At 34.9% G+C, this 20,637-nt stretch overlaps 1 protein-coding gene across 1 annotated transcript in view; it reads right to left on the reverse strand.

Annotated features, from left to right (window-relative positions):
* Positions 1 to 20,637, reverse strand: part of LOC143239797 (BMP-binding endothelial regulator protein-like) — a 104,298-nt gene that overhangs the window by 39,854 nt on the left and 43,807 nt on the right. Inside the window, exons 3-5 of the mRNA XM_076481348.1 lie at positions 6,850 to 6,949; positions 5,284 to 5,366; positions 3,406 to 3,499 (exon numbers count right to left, since the gene is read on the reverse strand). Of these exons, the coding sequence (XP_076337463.1) occupies positions 3,406 to 3,499; positions 5,284 to 5,366; positions 6,850 to 6,949 (277 nt within the window). The remainder of the gene's footprint in view (positions 1 to 3,405; positions 3,500 to 5,283; positions 5,367 to 6,849; positions 6,950 to 20,637) is intronic.

Here is a 20,637-nt window from a genome sequence, read left to right on the forward strand (position 1 = left end):
TACGTTTTCTGAACCCCAGTATAAAAACCATACCAGAAGTAAACTATTCTTACCAACAGGAAAGTCTGTACACGGCAAAGTGTTCAAAATAACCTATAGTTCCGTGAGAAAGATTGTATCAAATCCCAAGTCCTGCATAGCAGAGCCCAGAAAGGACTCATCAAGGGGACCTCATTTAAAGAAACAATATATTTAGTAATTACAAGATAGCTTTAGAAAACATAAGATTACAAGTTAGAAGTATTCATTTATTTGACAATATTATGTTGTTGTTGTTTTTTAAATACCCCAACAACCGACTTGTTTTTATAGAGTTAACTACTAGTGGGTCCACACACTGCATCACAATGAGTTAGTTTTTGTTTAGTTTTCGTTTTCTTGTTACAACACTGCTGTAAAAATGACCAGGAACCTTGTACACAGTCAAGTGTTTCACTCATTTGGTGCATAAATATTTTAAACAAATGTTCTTAAAATTCCAGTGAGGTCCATATTCCTTATGGAAGAATAATGGAAGTCGTTTATGGACTTCTGTGTAACAGTAGAAGATGCTGACGACTGGCACAACTAGCTCTTTTGAGGGGCAAAGATGTGACGAATATTTTAAATGAATTTGTGCAAAATTCTTGTCTTTAGTTAATTTATCATCTTCAAGACGAAGACAATTAAAGGTCTTCTATAGCTAGTTAATGACGTCACCGAGAAGACTAAAAACACGTCATTTACTTCCAGTCTTCGTTTCGGGAGACCGGATATACAGAGGTTGAGTTCGTTACATTGTAACGATGTTGGAACCTAACCACGTCGTTATAGTCGACGTCAACACGTCCAGTTGTGCTATATCCGACAATCTTGACAGTAGCTTTGCAACGCAGTTCCTAAAGCAAAGTTCTCCGTCATAGAGATGTCATGCTCAAAACATATCTCTCTTTTTTACTTGCTTCCCATAATTCGTCTGTTGTACGAGGACGATAGTTTCCAGTGATCGTTTCAACAGTTCAATCGCACAGAAATCCTCAGATATTGGGCAGGGCGATTTGACTGATATGTTTTCATATGAAACAACACGAATACCCGTTTCTCCTTCAGCTGCTTAAAGTATGCAGTAGGTGAACTGATATGCCGCGGAAGCAACTTGAGTCACTTTTTCAGGCTGGAATTCTCCGTGATTACATCAAGTACTGTTTCTTGGGCACGCAGATAGATTTTAATCTCTGATCTTTACGTTCGTGAATCCGTTACAAAAACGCTGCACTTTCTTTACCAGGAGGGGGTGCGACTTGTTGAAAGTATCTTTCTCTTTAGTCCTGTAAACCCAAGTTAATCCATATTCCTTTGTTTTCTAATGATATTTCGTACAATGGATATCATATTTGTAATCTGAATGTATGAACATTTTGCGTCTTAATAAAGCTTTTAAATAACCATCCAGCTTCATACTACATATGTAACTCCACACTAACCTATTAGATCAAACAAGAACTAGATTCTATTGCGGTTCTAATCTAATAAATAATAATCTAATAATAATATAGATAAAGTTGATCTCACATTTCAAATGCACTGAATCCTGTACCTTTGAGCTAAGCCTACTATAGGTATTAAAATTTGAGTTTCATATCACGTAGCTTGAAAGTAAACCTACTATTCATTCTAAAACTAGTACACTATAACGTAATTTAATGTTAAATGCGGTATACGCATTGGAACTAGTACCCGATATCCCTTAGTTTCATGTTAAATCTATAATACATATTAAAACTAGCAGACAATATCGCGTAACTTGAAGTTAAGCCTACTATACATATTTAAACTACTGCACTATGTCGTGCAACTTAACCCAGTGGCTCAGCGTTGAGTCTTAAGACTTATAACATTAAAAACCGGCTTTCGATACCCGTAATAGGCACAACACGAACAGCCCATGACGTAACAACAAACAAATCACGTAACTTTAAGATTAAAGTTACTAAATGTATTAAAACTAGTGTCACGTAACTTGAAACTATACCTACTATCTGTGTTAACATTAGCTCACTATATCACGTATCTTGACGTTAAATAGACAAAACACGACAAATCGAATGCATTATATCATATAAGCAGAAGGTAAAAGCAGTAGACATATTAACACTACTGCACTCTATCACGTAACTTGAAGTTAAACCTACTATACATATTGAAACTAGTGCACCATATCACGTTAGTTCGAAGTTAAACCTATTAGACATATTAAAAGTTCCGCACTACGTAATGTAACTTGAAGTTAAACCTATTAGACATATTAAAAGTTCCGCACTACGTCATATAACTTGAAGTTAAACCTATTAGACATATTAAAAGTTCCGCACCACGTCATGTAACTTGAAGTCAAACCTATTAGACATATTAAAAGTTCCGCACTACGTCATGTAACTTGAAGTTAAACCTATTAGACATATTAAAAGTTCCGCACTACGTCATGTAACTTGTTGTTAAACCTATTAGACATATTAAAAGTTCCGCACTACGTCATGTAACTTGTTGTTAAACCTATTAGACATATTAAAAGTTCCGCACTACGTCATGTAACTTGTTGTTAAACCTATTAGACATATTAAAAGTTCCGCACTACGTCATGTAACTTGAAGTCAAACCTATTAGACATATTAAAAGTTCCGCACTACGTCATGTAACTTGAAGTTGAACCTATTAAACATATTGAATGTTCCGCACTACGTCATGTAACTTGAGGTTAAACCTATTAGACATATTAAAAGTTCCGCACTACGTCATGTAACTTGAAGTTAAACCTATTAGACATATTAAAAGTTCCGCACTACGTCATGTAACTTGAAGTTAAACCTATTAGACATATTAAAAGTTCCGCACTACGTCATGTAACTTGAAGTTAAACCTATTAGACATATTAAAAGTTCCGCACTACGTCATGTAACTTGAAGTTAAACCTATTAGACATATTAAAAGTTCCGCACTACGTCATGTAACTTGAAGTTAAACCTATTAGACATATTAAAAGTTCCGCACTACGTCATGTAACTTGAAGTTAAACCTATTAGACATATTAAAGTTCCGCACTACGTCATGTAACTTGAAGTCAAACCTATTAGACATATTAAAAGTTCCGCACTACGTCATGTAACTTGAAGTCAAACCTATTAGACATATTAAAAGTTCCGCACCACGTCATGTAACTTGAAGTTAAACCTATTAGGTGTATTAACGCTACTCCTTCTTTGAAATGCACTTAAAAAAAAACAAAAAAAAACTTTATTTTTGCCCAACGAATCAACAGCAAGTTTCAAAAACCACGTGATCTAAGACCTTATGTTGTAACTATACAAGGTCCGTAAGGATAATTTAAAGGTAACAGTCTTATATATATGAAGACAATGAGAAACCTACCTTTACAAGACGAACAGCACTCTCCGGGTCTAGGTGGTTGAGGGTTGCGACATGGCACGTGACAGTGTAATCTTGCATCCGTTAGAATCCCCGACTTTGAAAGTTAAGTATTTAATAAAAACATGCTAATTTCCTGTTCAGCGAAACGACTGATCAGTAAAATGTATTATCAATCATTTAAAAATAGAATACTGTTAAAAGGTATCTATAGTTTTAACAAAAACCCGTTGTTAAGTTTAAAATAGTCCATGCTTTGAAACTGGAAAAAAAAAAAGCACGAGAAACTTATTAATTCGAATAATGTAAAATATTCATAATAGTTTACAAACAAAAGTAGTTTGTGAGAAAATACTAGAAAACTATCGAATACCATTATAGTTTTGTTAATATAAAATAAATATTCTTATTAATTAGACATAATTAATTGTTAAGTTTGATTGACAGCAATACCATTGTATTTTTTCTAAAAAGAGAGTGCCGCTATTACGTCTTACAAGACCAGTGTTTCTTAACCCTGGGTCACGACCGAAAACTGGGTCACCAGTCCTATTCGAGAATGAGTTGCCAAAAACCTGCGGTGACGGGTTTGGTTTGAATTTCGCGCAACTCTACAAGAGAGCTATCTGCACTAATCAGTCTTGATTTAGTATTGTAAGACTAGGGAGAAAGCAGTTAATCATCAGCATCTACCATCAACTTATAGTCTCTTCTTTTACTAACGCATAGTGGGATTGACTGTAATATTAAAACGTCTCCACAGCTGAAAGGGAGAGCATGTATAGTGGGACGGGGATTCGAACCCTCCAATTTCTGGTTGAGCGCCTTAACTATCTGGCTATCCTGGGCCATACAGTGAGTGTTTGAACTTTGCTTTGTAGTCCAATAGTGGTTGCGCTAAAGAGCTCTATTTGAAGGTATAGGTCACAAAGATATCCCTGTTGGCAGAATTCTGTCGCTGCCAAAAAAAGGTTAAGAACCACTGATAATTTTCCAGTAGACACCAATACTACTGTTAATATAGTTAGTAGACAATACCATTGTAATTCTTAATAAATACCAATACCATTGTTAATCTACCTAGCACATAATATTGCTTTCCGTTTTCTTAAAAGACAACACTATTGCACTACATGACGTAACCTGAAATTTATATTTTAATATACGTGTTACAAGTTTTTTTCGTTAACATAATATAATGATTACAATTATACATGTCATAAGACATTAGTTTTAGGCCTATTCCATTTTTAAACACAGCATTGTTTTGTCTAGTCCTTTATAGATTTTCAAAAATTAGGAGAGTGAATTATAATAATAATAGTATTTCATAATAATAATAGTATTTCATAATAATAATAGTATTTCATAATAATAATAGTATTTCAAAATAATAATAGTATTCCAACCACACTATATTTCTTTTAGTCATTGCCGACTACGCGTTTCGCTCAATTCGCTGCTCTTCAGGCCGGTTAGAATACTTCAAACTCAGAGCTCTGGACTAAACGAAACGTGTCGTCGACAATGGATATAATTTTTGAAAATCCATAAGGGACTACATAAAGAATGTTGTGCTTAAAAATAGAATAGGCCTAACACAAATGATTTAGACAGATAAAATAGTATTTATACTTCGCCGGCCTTTAAAGGCCCACACTCGATAAAGAAAGAATGCTGTATATCTTGTGAGTATAATTTAGTGTTATTTATTTTGTTAACTGCTAATTTTATATTTCGATATATAGTAATAATACTTTTCTATGACAAAATTGCCATTTTTATTGAACAAGTAAAATCAGTGATTCAATATGTTATCAAAACTATATAGTTTTAACATAAAGTGTAAATATATAAATCATATGAATAGAAATTGTCTACCTGGCAAGAATAAGTTCGACAGGGGTCGCTGTTGTCTATCCATTCAGTTTCACTTTCATGCAACTTTCCATTTAGGTAGCAACCTGAAAAATGAAGGATAAATTTCAAACAATATTGCACGTGAGCTCTGTTATCTTGTTAGGATAATTTATCTTTGTTTATCGAATAACATAAGACCACTCGTGATGTTACATGCACGTACAGTACAAACCAACTGTTTTATGTGTAATATGTAAAACTTATAAAGCATTTGTGTTATATTCCTTTGGTCACTGAACACATACATACATACACTCACAAAAGTATGAGATATGGAGCTGCAGTTTCTTGTGCAAATAACAAATTTGTTGAAGTATACATACGATGGAGAGAATAGAAGGTAACTATTTTGATCAGATTTATACGAATTTGTTATTTTCAACCTAAATGTCATTTTATGCAATACGTGGACGAAATGTATTGTTTAAACATCAATAACAGTTAAATTGGAACTGCCGTACAGAAGACAAGCCGCCACACAGAAGCACCTGCCTCGTAATCTGCATAATGTGGTCCGAATACCATAACGCATTCACAGCTGTATTGCGAGTTCGAACTTTCCAATCAGCAGCCCGTTCCGTTGGTCATCTCGCTACGCCCGGTCGAAATCTTGGATAAATGTCGTGGAATTTTCATAAAATTATATGATAAAATGAAACAAATCATTGAAAACTATGTTACCAAAGGTATTTTGTTCATTGAAGATAAGGATTTTTTCTTTATTTGTTTCTCTCTCACTCACACACACACACATACATATATATCATTAAGTCTTCATATATCATGTAAAATTCAAATCAACGAATAATTTGAGACAAATAAAATGGCTGTATATAGATAGCACACTGCGGTAATATTATTCTACTCTATATTAGTAATAAAATGATGGAGGTCTCGCATTTTTTAAACTGATGCTTCGGGTCCAAATTTATATTTAAAATAAAACATCAAGCAAACAGAGTTTAAAAGATAAAATCAACCTATTCATCATTCAAACTAATATAATATAAAACCAACCTATTCATCATTCAAACTAATATAATATAAAACCAACCTATTCATCATTCAAACTAATATAATATAAAATCAACCTATTCATCATTCAAACTAATATAATATAAAATCAACCTATTCACCATTCAAACTAATATAATATAAAATCAACATATTCATCATTCAAACTAATATAATATAAAACCAACCTATTCATCATTCAAACTAATATAATATAAAATCAACCTATTCATCATTCGAACTAATATAATATAAAATCATCCTATTCATCATTCAAACTAATATAATATAAAATCAACCTATTCATCATTCAAACTAATATAATATAAAATCAACCTATTCATCATTCAAACTAATATAATATAAAATCAACCTATTCACCATTCAAACTAATATAATATCCAATCGCGTCAGATGTCTTACCCTGTGTTTTTACATATAACTTGATTAATTTTTAATTAAAACAGGCTTGGTTTATCACCCTACAGGAGATACACAGAGAGATGTACTAACCTTTACATAGATTACAACAACCCCTTTTCTCGTTGTACGGAAGAAAGTAGCATTCTTTGTCACTAGAGCACGCTGTTCGACGACAAGTCACGTGGCCGTTCTGTAATAGATTATATGAAATTATGAAAATTCTGAGTTGAAATAAATATGACGTTAGTACTACAGGTAAATAAATAAGTAAGATAATATTTCTCCCTTAACATTGGGATGTTATTCGTCATAAAAACCAACAAACACTGCAGTTTAGCTAATTAGAAAAATGTTGTCCATTACTCCGCCTGGTGTCCGTTAATTAAACACTTTTATCTTAAGAAGATTTTATTATATTTCATATTTTGCAGACTGGCTAAAATACCCCTAAATATTATTTGTATAAAGTTTTTCTTATATTTTTTATGTATAAGTATGTTAATTTAATAAAACAGAAAAAAACTTTTAATCTAAAACCGCCCTTAAGTTTGTGTCCCCCTACCGTCAAGTACATTTAGAAATACCTCGCCGTAAAAAAATAAAATAAGTATAATGGTCTATTATCGATTTACTGGCAAGAAGTACGTATGAAGTTTAGAAATACAAGTATTCTATATTTGTATTATACCTGGCAACATATGATTACGGTTTAGGGTTTTCCATAGCCCTGAACAGTTAAAAGAATTTGGTTTCTCTTTACAGTTAATCAATAAATATATCCGTGTTTCGGGTTAGATTAATATTTGTTTCTACTCAACGTGTTCAAGTGATGCTGGCTGAGCTGGATGTCAATAATATTATTCAAACGCTGTTCCTCGAGAAAATATTTCGACTAAGTCTCGAGCTATGGGTTAATTAACAATAGCAACAACAAGACCTTGTGCCTAGCAACACCAGTATAAGGTTTTCGGGCATTTACGTGGTAGCCATATAGAATATTGAACGCGTCTCTTAACAGTGCCTTTCAAGTGCTTAGTTTGGAATGTTTGCAATGCGAGCTTGAAGAAATACGATCATTATTTAAATATAACATGTCGAGTACTTACTAACAGTTATGGTTGGTATTCACTATTGGTGCTAACTTCCGATGAAAAACATAGACATACGAAGCTGGGGATGGCGGAGCAGCCCTAGCGTTAAATATATGCTGCCATTCGGAAAAAAAATTCAGTTTTCATTCGAGCAAAACTAGAATAATTTCGGTAGTTGCATGATGGCCACATAAATCAACATATAATGGTTTCCATGGTTATTAACCACCGTATTTCACACTTTCCCTCTAACTTTATCTTTCTTACTCATAACATTATTCAATCAAAACTTGTACAGTCCAATCCTACCCGTCTGATAAATAGCTAGTTAAATATACTGTTATTATGTACTTACATATAATTACTAAAATTCATTGTTTCATCATTCTTTCTCATAATTAACGATGTTATTGGCCATATCTTTAATAACACAAGTCTTTCGGTACAATAAATATGTTAATAAAATTAGATTTACAGAATACTACAGGCATTCATGATCATACCAACAAACTAAGAAAACAAATTTAAAATGTTTGTGACTTTTGGAATAATTTTAGAATATTTAAATAAGTAACTACAACTTGAAGGCATAAATAAAAGAGGTGACGAAATCAAAGAACAGTTTTTGAAAAAGAAAAAAGAGGAAGATACGATAATAATATAAGAACAAAAACGAAACAATGTTGTATAATATCAAAAGTGAACGAAAATGTTGTAGCAAAATCGAAGGTTTGGTTTGTTTTTAATTTCGCACAAAGCTATACGAGGACCATCTGCGCTAGCCATTCCTAATTTTGCGGTGTAAGACTAAAGAGAAGGTGGGTAGTCATCACCACCCACCGCCAACTCTTGGGCAACTCTTTAACCACCTAATAACCGTCACATTATAGCGCCCCCGCGGCTAGAAGAGCGATCATGTTTGGTGTAACGGGGATTCGAACCCGCGACCATGCCAGGCCTAAACAAAGATGAAATAATAACATTGAAATGAAACTAAATTCTAAATAATACAACCAGTTAAAACAACGGATGAAATAGTAGCATAGGATAAAAACAAATGTACGAAAATATTAACCAAGAAGCAGCAAAAACAGTGAGAAAAAAAATCTAATGGCACAGCAGAATGATTGCTGACTCACACCGTGGTGAGCAGATCTCAGATAGTTCGTTGTGTAGGTTTGTGCTTCATTCCAAACAAATTAAGGAGAAAAACAAAATATATTACAAAGTGACGAAAGAACAGTACTGAAACAAGATTGCGTTGTAAGTCAAAAATAAAAAGCTGGAATAAAATAGAAGAAAAATAAAGGGAACAAAAAATATTACGATAACAATGAAAGAAAGTAGTACATTTAAAATAAACTAACAAAATATTACAATAACAATGAAAGAAAGTAGTGCATTTAAAATAAACTAGCAAAATATTACGATAACAATGAAAGAAAGTAGTGCATTTAAAATAAACTAACAAAATATTACGATAACAATGAAAGAAAGTAGTGCATTTAAAATAAACTAACAAAATATTACGATAACTATGAAAGAAAGTAGTGCATTTAAAATAAACTAAGAAAATATTACGATAACAATGAAAGTAGTGCATTAAAAACAAACTAACAAAATATTACGATAACAATGAAAAAAAGTAGTGCATTAAAAACAAACTAACAAAATATTACGATAACAATGAAAGAAAGTAGTACATTAAAAACAAACTAACAAAATATTACGATAACAATGAAAGAAAGTAGTACATTAAAAACAAACTAACAAAATATTACGATAACAATGAAAGAAAGTAGTGCATTAAAAACAAACTAACAAAATATTACGATAACAATGAAAGAAAGTAGTACATTAAAAACAAACTAACAAAATATTACGATAACAATGACTAAAGCTAAATAATTTTGTTGTTATATTTTTGGGACACAAACCCTCTTTACGGAAACGTAATTCTTAAAATGAACAGTTTCTCTAAATATCAGACTGAAAATTCCGGATGGAAGGTCTACATTTACATCATGAGCAGAACCAGGACCGTCGATAAGAAGATAACGATACATTAATCCCCGGATCATCAGAGAACCCGTACAAATTGACTTTTCAGAGTATATTTAGAACACTGCTATGAAAAAGGCTCAGAAATATACGTTTTATAGTTAGCTAATATTATGGGGGCCCATGTGTACATGATTTCCCCGGGCAACTTTTCTGATGGACAGCAGTGAAGGTAGGTTTTAAGTTAAAGCTTTGAAATGAAGACAACAATATATTCACGAGGTAGTTGTGAGGACAGGTTTGAAATTAAAGTTTCAGAAGGTGAATACCAGAAAATAGCCATGAAATACTGTTGACGATTTAAATTAGTTTTAGAGCGCACACTCACTAAAAAAATGTGAATGAGGTCTTAATTAGGACTGTGTGTGTGTGTTTTTTCGTATAGCAAAGCCACAAAGGGCTATCTGCTCAGCCCACCGCGGGGAATCGAACCCCTGATTTTAGCGTTGTAAATCCGAAGACATACCGCTGTACTAGCGGGGGGCTTTAATTAGGACAGGTTTGAAATTCACGCACTAGAATATAAATCCGTAAAATATTTAAAACACGGCAGAGATAGAAATTTGAAAGAATAATTAAAGACTTGAGAGGGTAAAGCCTAGAAAACAGTAAATAAAGAGAACAGATGAAGGCATCACGACAAAACCATATGAGATAAATTTGTAAACGTAATAATACAAGAACTACACACATGCGGAAGTCTACAAAATTCTCATATCGAATACACTTTTCGCCCATCTTAATATATGCATTTTTAATACTCAACTAACTCGTAACTTATTGAACTACAAATATTACTTGGAATTTCTTCCCTTCAGCAGTTACAAGGAGAATTAAATGAAGAATATTTTGATTAGTCAAGGTTAACTGGTAGATGTCGGTTGTACGTTACCGTAAAAGAAAGTTTGTATTTTCTTTATTTTTTGTTTAGGATTTCGCGCAAAGCTGCACGAGGGCTATCTGCGCTGGTCGTCCCTAATTTAGAAGTGTAGGAAGTGAGCTAATCATCACCACCTACCGCCAACGCTTGGGCTACCTTTTTACCAACGAATAGTCACATTACAACACCCCCACGGCTGAAAGGGCGAACATGTTTCGTATGATGGGGATTCGAACCCGCGACCCTCGTATTACGAGCCGACTGCTTTAACCACCTCACCATACCGGGCCGTGTTTTTGATAGTGTAGTATATGTTTCACTTTAATGTGCTGCTAATAGCCTCACCATACCGGGCCGTGTTTTTGATAGTGTAGTATATGTTTCACTTTAATGTGCTGCTAATAGCCTCACCATACCGGGCCGTGTTTTTGATAGTGTAGCATATGTTTCACTTTAATGTGCTGCTAATAGCCTCACCATACCGGGCCGTGTTTTTGATAGTGTAGTATATGTTTCACTTTAATGTGCTGCTAATATCCTCACCATACCGGGCCGTGTTTTTGATAGTGTAGCATGTGTTTCACTTTAATGTGCTGCTAATATCCTCACCATACCGGGCCGTGTTTTTGATAGTGTAGCATATGTTTCACTTTAATGTGCTGCTAATAGCCTCACCATACCGGGCCGTGTTTTTGATAGTGTAGTATATGTTTCACTTTAATGTGCTGCTGATAGCCTCACCATACCGGGCCGTGTTTTTGATAGTGTAGTATATGTTTCACTTTAATGTGCTGCTAATAGCTTCACCATACCGGGCCGTGTTTTTGATAGTGTAGTATATGTTTCACTTTAATGTGCTGCTAATAGCCTCACCATACCGAGCCGTGTTTTTGATAGTATAGTATATGTTTCACTTTAATGTGCTGCTGATAGCCTCACCATACCGGGCCGTGTTTTTGATAGTGTAGTATATGTTTCACTTTAATGTGCTGCTAATATCCTCACCATACCGGGCCGTGTTTTTGATAGTGTAGCATGTGTTTCACTTTAATGTGCTGCTAATATCCTCACCATACCGGGCCGTGTTTTTGATAGTGTAGCATATGTTTCACTTTAATGTGCTGCTAATAGCCTCACCATACCGGGCCGTGTTTTTGATAGTGTAGTATATGTTTCACTTTAATGTGCTGCTGATAGCCTCACCATACCGGGCCGTGTTTTTGATAGTGTAGTATATGTTTCACTTTAATGTGCTGCTGATAGCCTCACCATACCGGGCCGTGTTTTTGATAGTGTAGTATATGTTTCACTTTAATGTGCTGCTAATAGCCTCACCATACCGGGCCGTGTTTTTGATAATGTAATATTTGTTTCACTTTAATGTGCTGCTAATACAAGTTATTTCAGTCATTCAGGGCTAACAAAATAAAAGTTAGGAGTGTCCACTGTTAATAATACAGGTTTCTAAATGTATTCAGCTTTAAAGATATTTGAACAAGATAAACAAACATATATTTTCTTCTGTTGTATAGCCATGGGCTATCAATTCCTCACACAGCACGCATGTAATTGACTGTAGAAAGGTCGGAGTCTAGGTTAACTGAGTAAATATACATTTATATGTAATAATGTAGTAAGTCCAGCTAACACACACATACACTATTATTACATATACATGTAATAATGTAGTAAGTCCAGCTAACACACACACACACTATTATTACATATACATGTAATAATGTAGTAAGTCCAGCTAACACACACACTATTATTACATTTATATGTAATAATGTAGTGAGTCCAGCTAACACACACACACTATTATTACATTTATATGTAATAATGTAGTGAGTCCAGCTAACACACACACACTATTATTACATTTGTATGTAATAATGTAGTGAGTCCAGTTAACACACACACACTATTATTACATTTATATGTAATAATGTAGTAAGTCCAGCTAACACACACACACTATTATTACATTTTTAAGTAATAATGTAGTAAGTCCAGCTAACACACACTACGACGAAGGTCTCCCATGTGATATACACGCCAGGAGAAACAAAGCCTTTTTATGGCATACGATTAACAATGTAAAGTTATTAGTAGGTAAAGAATGAGTCACCTGTTTGTAATATTGACTGCAAGTGAGTCATGCCTTTTACCGTTTAACTATGTCCTCTCGTTCTAACTAAACAGTAGACCTGACACTGCAACGTAAACATGTATTAAAATAGATATTAATTAAAATTATCACGACGTTTCATAGTGTCGCAGAAAGTTTCACTTCCGTTCGTTTCAGTTTATAATTGGAATGATAATTTCCAACGAATTTGTAAAAGTTGTCTTAAATAGCATTGTATCGCGTATGTAAATCGTTCCAAACTGTTTTCTGAGAACTGATAAAATTCGACAAAACAGAATAAGTTCTATTGAATTACTGACAGACCAAAGATGTACAATTAATTATTTCATAATTCAAGAAATATGGACACACCTAGATGAGTTAAAATACTTGTATTTAAAACGATAAACTTGAGTGACGTCCACTCACTGAGATATGGCAAGTGCCTATAACCACCGCTAGTTCTTACTGATTCTCTGTAGAGCACTGTACATCGTTTGTTTGTTTGTTTGTTTTGGAATTTCGCACAAAGCTACTCGAGGGCTATCTGTGCTAGCCGTCCCTAATTTAGCAGTGTAAGACTAGAGGGAAGGCAGCTAGTCATCACCACCCACCGCCAACTCTTGGGCTACTCTTTTACCAACGAATAGTGGGATTGACCGTCACATTATACACCCCCACGGCTGGGAGGGCGAGCATGTTTAGCGCGACGGGGGCGCGAACCCGCGACCCTCGGATTACGAGTCGCACGCCCTACGCGCTAGGCCATGCCAGGCCGCACTGTACATCACACCGGGAATTAAATTTTCAGATGTAGCAGAAATTTTAGCTTACTGTAGACGCTAATTTTAAAATGTAGCAGGTTCCCTGTTTTACAAAATAATAATACTTTTCAAGATGTGACAATTTCTCTGTGTAGAACAGTAACTTAACAAGGGGTTACTTTTTTAAATTTTTGGCAGGTTATCTGTATAGCGCTGTAATTATTGCTGGGGTCTATTTTGTTAAATATAGCAGGTACATGTACAGCACTGTAACTCACACTAAGGACTTTTTTTAAATGTAGCACATACTTCCACAGCACTATAATTCTCACTTAGCACTACTTTTTGAAATGTGCCAAATACATATGTAGCACTGTAACTCTCACTAGAGACTACGTTTCCAAATGTAGCAGGTACCTGGAGCAGATACGACTTCCCAAGCCCACGAAGCTGTTTATCTATAACTGCCACCATAGCATGCCTGTAAACTGTTACTGAAATGAACCAGTAAAGAAAGATCATTGAGAATTGTCAATAAACATCACCTTGTTCTAGCCAGCACTAGAGCCATGATTCTGTTTGTACGATATACAATATGACACGTTTAAATCACGGAAAACAAACTCTAATTGACCATTTGAGTGCGATGCGTGTTATTAAACGGTTGTTTATGGATATTTTGTATAAAGTTAATGATACTGATATACTGTTGTCTATGAAGGAGATCTGATGATGTCAATGATTTTGTTATACTGTAGTCTATAGAGAGTTTTGATAATATCAATGAGATTGTTATACTGTAGTCTATGGAGAGTTTTGATGATGTCAATGATCTTGTTATACTGTAGTCTATGGAGAGTTTTGATGATGTCAATGATCTTGTTATACTGTAGTCTATGGAGAGTTTTGATGATGTCAATGATTTTGTCATACTGTAGTCTATGAAGAGTTTTGATAATATCAATGAGATTGTTATACTGTAGTCTATGGAGAGTTTTGATGATGTCAATGATCTTGTTATACTGTAGTCTATGGAGAGTTTTGATGATGTCAATGATCTTGTTATACTGTAGTCTATGGAGAGTTTTGATGATGTCAATGATCTTGTTGTACTGTAGTCTATGGAGAGTTTTGATGATGTCAATGATCCTGTTATACTGTAGTCTATGGAGAGTTTTGATTATGTCAATGATCTTGTTTTTCTGTAGTCTATAGAGAGTTTTGATGATGTCAATGATCTTGTTGTACTTTAGTCTATGGAGAGTTTTGATGATGTCAATGATCTTCTTGTACTTTAGTCTATGGAGAGTTTTGATGATGTCAATGATCTTGTTATTCTGTAGTCTATGAAGTTTTGATGAGTTAATTGGTCTTGTTGAACGACAGTCTCTTGGTTGTTTTGTTTTTCAATATTTTTCTGTAACTTAAAAGTGACAGGCAAGATTAACAAAGAAAATGGGAGGAGGAACTGGTGGTGTGCTGGAACAAACTAAATGGGAGGAGGAACTGGTGTTGTGCTGGAAGAATTAAAGATTAACAAAGAAAATGGGAGGAGGAACTGGTGGTGTGCTGGAAGAATTAAAGATTAACAAAGAAAATGGGAGGAGGAACTGGTGGTGTGCTGGAAGAATTAAAGATTAACAAACAAAATGGGAGGTGGAACTTGTGGTGTGCTGGAACAAACAAAATTGGAGGTGGAACTGGTGTTGTGCTGGAAGAATTAAAGATTAACAAAGTAAATGGGAGGAGGAACTGGTATTGTGCTGGAAGAATTAAAGATTAACAAAGAAAATGGGAGGAGGAACTGGTGGTGTGCTGGAAGAATTAAAGATTAACAAACAAAATGGGAGGTGGAACTTGTGGTGTGCTGGAACAAACAAAATTGGAGGTGGAACTGGTGTTGTGCTGGAAGAATTAAAGATTAACAAACAAAATGGGAGGTAGAACTGGTGGTGTGCTGGAAGAATTAAAGATTAACAAACAAAATGGGAGGAGGAACTGGTGGTGTGCTGGAAGAATTAAAGATTAACAAAGTAAATGGGAGGAGGAACTGGTATTGTGCTGGAAGAATTAAAGATTAACAAAGAAAATGGGAGGAGGAACTGGTGGTGTGCTGGAAGAATTAAAGATTAACAAACAAAATGGGAGGTGGAACTGGTGGTGTGCTGGAAGAATTAAAGATTAACAAACAAAATGGGAGGTGGAACTGGTGGTGTGCTGGAAGAATTAAAGATTAACAAACAAAATGTGAAGAGGAACTGATGGTGTGCTGGAAGAATTAAAGATTAACAAACAAAATGGGAGGTGGAACTGGTGGTGTGCTGGAAGAATTAAAGATTAACAAACAAAATGGGAGGTGGAACTGGTGGTGTGCTGGAAGAATTAAAGATTAACAAACAAAATGGGAGGTGGAACTGGTGTTGTGCTGGAAGAATTAAAGATTAACAAACAAAATGGGAGGAGGAACTGGTGGTGTGCTGGAAGAATTAAAGATTAACAAACAAAATGAAAAACTGGAGGAGGAACTGGTATTGTGCTGGAAGAATTAAAGATTAACAAAGAAAATGGGAGGAGGAACTGGTGGTGTGCTGGAAGAATTAAAGATTAACAAAGTAAATGGGAGGAGGAACTGGTATTGTGCTGGAAGAATTAAAGATTAACAAAGAAAATGGGAGGAGGAACTGGTGGTGTGCTGGAAGAATTAAAGATTAACAAACAAAATGGGAGGTAAAACTGGTGGTGTGCTGGAACAAACAAAATGGGAGGTGGAACTGGTGTTGTGCTGGAAGAATTAAAGATTAACAAAGTAAATGGGAGGAGGAACTGGTGTTGTGCTGGAAGAATTAAAGATTAACAAACAAAATGGGAGGTGGAACTGGTGGTGTGCTGGAACAAACAAAATTGGAGGTGGAACTGGTGTTGTGCTGGAAGAATTAACGATTAACAAACAAAATGGGAGGAGGAACTGGTGGTGTGCTGGAAGAATTAAAGATTTACAAACAAAATGGGAGGTGGAACTGGTGGTGTGCTGGAACAAACAAAATTGGAGGTGGAACTGGTGTTGTGCTGGAAGAATTAAAGATTAACAAACAAAATGGGAGGTAGAACTGGTGGTGTGCTGGAAGAATTAAAGATTAACAAACAAAATGGGAGGAGGAACTGGTGTTGTGCTGGAAGAATTAAAGATTAACAAACAAAATGGGAGGAGGAACTGGTGGTGTGCTGGAAGAATTAAAGATTAACAAAGAAAATGGGAGGAGGAACTGGTGGTGTGCTGGAACAAACAAAATGGGAGGTGGAACTGGTGTTGTGCTGGAAGAATTAAAGATTAACAAAGTAAATGGGAGGAGGAACTGGTGTTGTGCTGGAAGAATTAAAGATTAACAAACAAAATGGGAGGTGGAACTGGTGGTGTGCTGGAACAAACAAAATTGGAGGTGGAACTGGTGTTGTGCTGGAAGAATTAAAGATTAACAAACAAAATGGGAGGTGGAACTGGTGGTGTGCTGGAACAAACAAAATTGGAGGTGGAACTGGTGTTGTGCTGGAAGAATTAAAGATTAACAAACAAAATGGGAGGAGGAACTGGTGGTGTGCTGGAAGAATTAAAGATTAACAAACAAAATGGGAGGTGGAACTGGTGGTGTGCTGGAACAAAGAAAATTGGAGGTGGAACTGGTGTTGTGCTGGAAGAATTAAAGATTAACAAACAAAATGGGAAGAGGAACTGGTGGTGTGCTGGAAGAATTAAAGATTAACAAACAAAATGGGAGGTGGAACTGGTGGTGTGCTGGAAAAACAAAATTGGAGGTGGAACTGGTGTTGTGCTGTAAGAATTAAAGATTAAGAAACAAAATGGGAGGAGGAACTGGTGTTGTGATGCAGGATTTTTTCTGTTAGAAGTGCACGTCTTCTGCACGCCAACTAAAGCTGTTAACTGAGAAAACAAAACAGAATGTTGGTTTGTTTTATCACGTTGAAAAAAGATATACTGACCTGTAGGTTTTTAGCATTTTATACATATATTATATATGAGCAAGTTGAATAAATAATAATAATACAGTTTGCAATAAGGGCCAACTAGTCTATTGGCTGTGGGTGTGGACATTTTTATACCCGGAGGATCGCTGTTTGTGTTTCATAAAGGTATTGTGAGAAATTCTTAACAATCTAGGGTAAACATTTTAGAGACCTGAAACAAGGGAGAGATTCAAGATAGCTTCCGTTAGAAGTAAATAAAGATAACATGTGTTCTACAGCAGATAGAACAACGATTTGGGCTTCCAGATACAAGTTTTAGGGTTAAGTAAACCACTGACGACATTAACAACAAAACCTGTCGTGAATCATTTGAGGTGTTCGAGATGGCAGCCAAGATGGTCGCCGCAAGGGGTAGATAACCATATCTCATGTTGTATAGCAGATAGCAAAATGAGTTTTATGTTAAGGTATAGGTGGTTGATGATCAAGAAATTCATTTCTGTTGTATATACAGCAATTAGTTCTGAGCTTCGAAAGACGTTTTGAATACTCATAATAATGAGAAGGTATTTGATGTATAACAAAGATGTATAACAGGGGAATGTCCGACAATGAATTAGTTCAGATATTTGAAGATATATTAACAAAGCACTGCACATCAAAATAAAATAGTATCATTCAACCACAAAAGTGTTTAAAAAGATTTATCTCTGACTAAAATTTATCACACTTTATAACGTTAGATGTCTTGAATTTGACCTGTTTCCTTCACAACAAAGTTTAAGCAGTAAGTAAACCATATGCATGTCGTGGAAAAATATGCCATATCCCGTAATTGTATCCAAGTACCACAACGTCAGTATAGTACAGAGCATATCATAACATTGAACAATAACGAAGGAGTCGTTTTTGTGGTAGTTTTGTCCCAGATACCTTAAAACAACACTAGTAATTTTGTAAACAGTTCCATCTTATTGGAATCTTCTACACATTTGCAGCAAATGGTATACCTTTATCAAGACACAAGCACTTGTGAGTGGCACACTTCCTCCATGTTGTGTTCTCACGTATATCATCTGACATTACCTACTTGCACCTATTTTATACAGGAAGTCCATCTTCCACCTTGAAGTCATACTCCTTCGCGTCTACATCAGGATTGTCCAAACAATCCAACAGCAAATACGAAGCATGGAAGGAACATAAAATATGTTATAGCAGAGTTGGTCAGTGGTAGCTCAGCAACGCTTGTGTTCTTTGAACTGTAACATCTGTAATAATGTAGTTGGCTCACTGTCTTGTAGGGGACACCACTAGTTAGTATCTGCAACAAGTGCTACTCTGCACAGAACACCACTAGTATTATCTATACCAAGTGCCACTCTGTATGAGACACCACAGTATATACCTATACCAAGTACTACTCTGTAGGGGACACCTTAGTAAATATCTATACCAAGTACTACTCTGTATAGAATACCACTAGTAAACACCTATATCAAGTGGTACTCTGTAGGGGACACCTTAGTAAATATCTATACCAAGTACTACTCTGTATAGAATACCACTAGTAAACACCTATATCAAGTGGTACTCTGTAGAGAACACCACTTGTAAGTATCCGTAACAAGTGCTACTCTGTATATAACACCACCAATAAATACCTATACCAAGTGCTACTCTGTAGAGAACACCACTTGTAAATATCCGAAACAAGTGCTACTCTGTATATAACACCACCAGTAAATATCTATACCAAGTACTTACTCTGTAGGGGACACCACTAGTAAATACCTTTCCCAAGTGCTACTCTGTAAAGGAAATCACTTGTAAGTATGTGTAAAAAGTATTCTTCTGTGGGTCACAATACTTGTAAATACGGATGTAAATACTCTAGTAGACATTCTGTCTAACAAAATATTAAAAACTTTGAAACGGTTTTAAAAAGGTCTTATATTAAGTTGAATAATAACTTTGTAAGTTTATTTATTGATAGTATTAAATAAAGTAAAGTTTAACCATAACTAATCTAAAATTAAAAAAATGTGCACAAGTTAGAACGTTAATTTATCTCTTTATCGATAATAGGACGTATTCAATAAAGGCTTAACTTATGTTAGGCCTAAAACAAGTGGATTTAGAGATTTCGATGTCTGTAATTAGAATTATTTTGTGTTTATTCTAGAAATCCTGTATTTAAAGAAGTATTGTTTCAATAAAGACACTAAACTGACCACACTTTTCCTTCGGGTCTATTATTTTATAATATTTAGTATTAGTTAGAGTATTATATTTCTGATAATAAACAGTACGAAACATGGTACATTTACGATTTCAATAGTGCATCAAATAGTAGATACCAGTAGGCTTAAGACACATGTTTAAAAGCACTTAAACTACGAAATATTTTCCTACATTTCTCTTAAAACCAAAATCGTGTCTCTTCATCCAGCCATGACTAATTGTAATATTGGACGAAAAGCCTTTTACGTAGTGATTAAAGAACAGACCTTAACCGCTACTTTACACACGACTGATTTTAAATTCGAAATGGACCAACTACTTAAGGAGTGTGGTTCAAGAAAAATAAAACCTCTGCAGTTTGCATAATTTTTATCACAAATTTTAATACTATTGGATCGCTTAAAAGTTACAACATTTTTACAGCAAATAATAGGAGGTTGGCTATTTAAAAAGGTAAAATTAAAAAGAGGACTATTTAGAGCACATCGTTATACGTAACTTACACAAGGACTATTTAGAGCGCATCGTTATACGTAACTTACACAAGGACTATTTAGAGCACATCGTTATACGTAACTTACACAAGGACTATTTAGAGCACATCTTTATACGTAACTTACAAGAGGACTATTTACAGCACATCGTTATACGTAACTTACACAAGGACTATTTAGAGCACATCGTTATACGTAACTTACAAGAGGACTATTTACAGCGCATCGTTAT

This window comes from Tachypleus tridentatus, chromosome 1, assembly GCF_004210375.1.
Source record: "Tachypleus tridentatus isolate NWPU-2018 chromosome 1, ASM421037v1, whole genome shotgun sequence".
Lineage (NCBI taxonomy): Eukaryota > Metazoa > Arthropoda > Merostomata > Xiphosura > Limulidae > Tachypleus > Tachypleus tridentatus.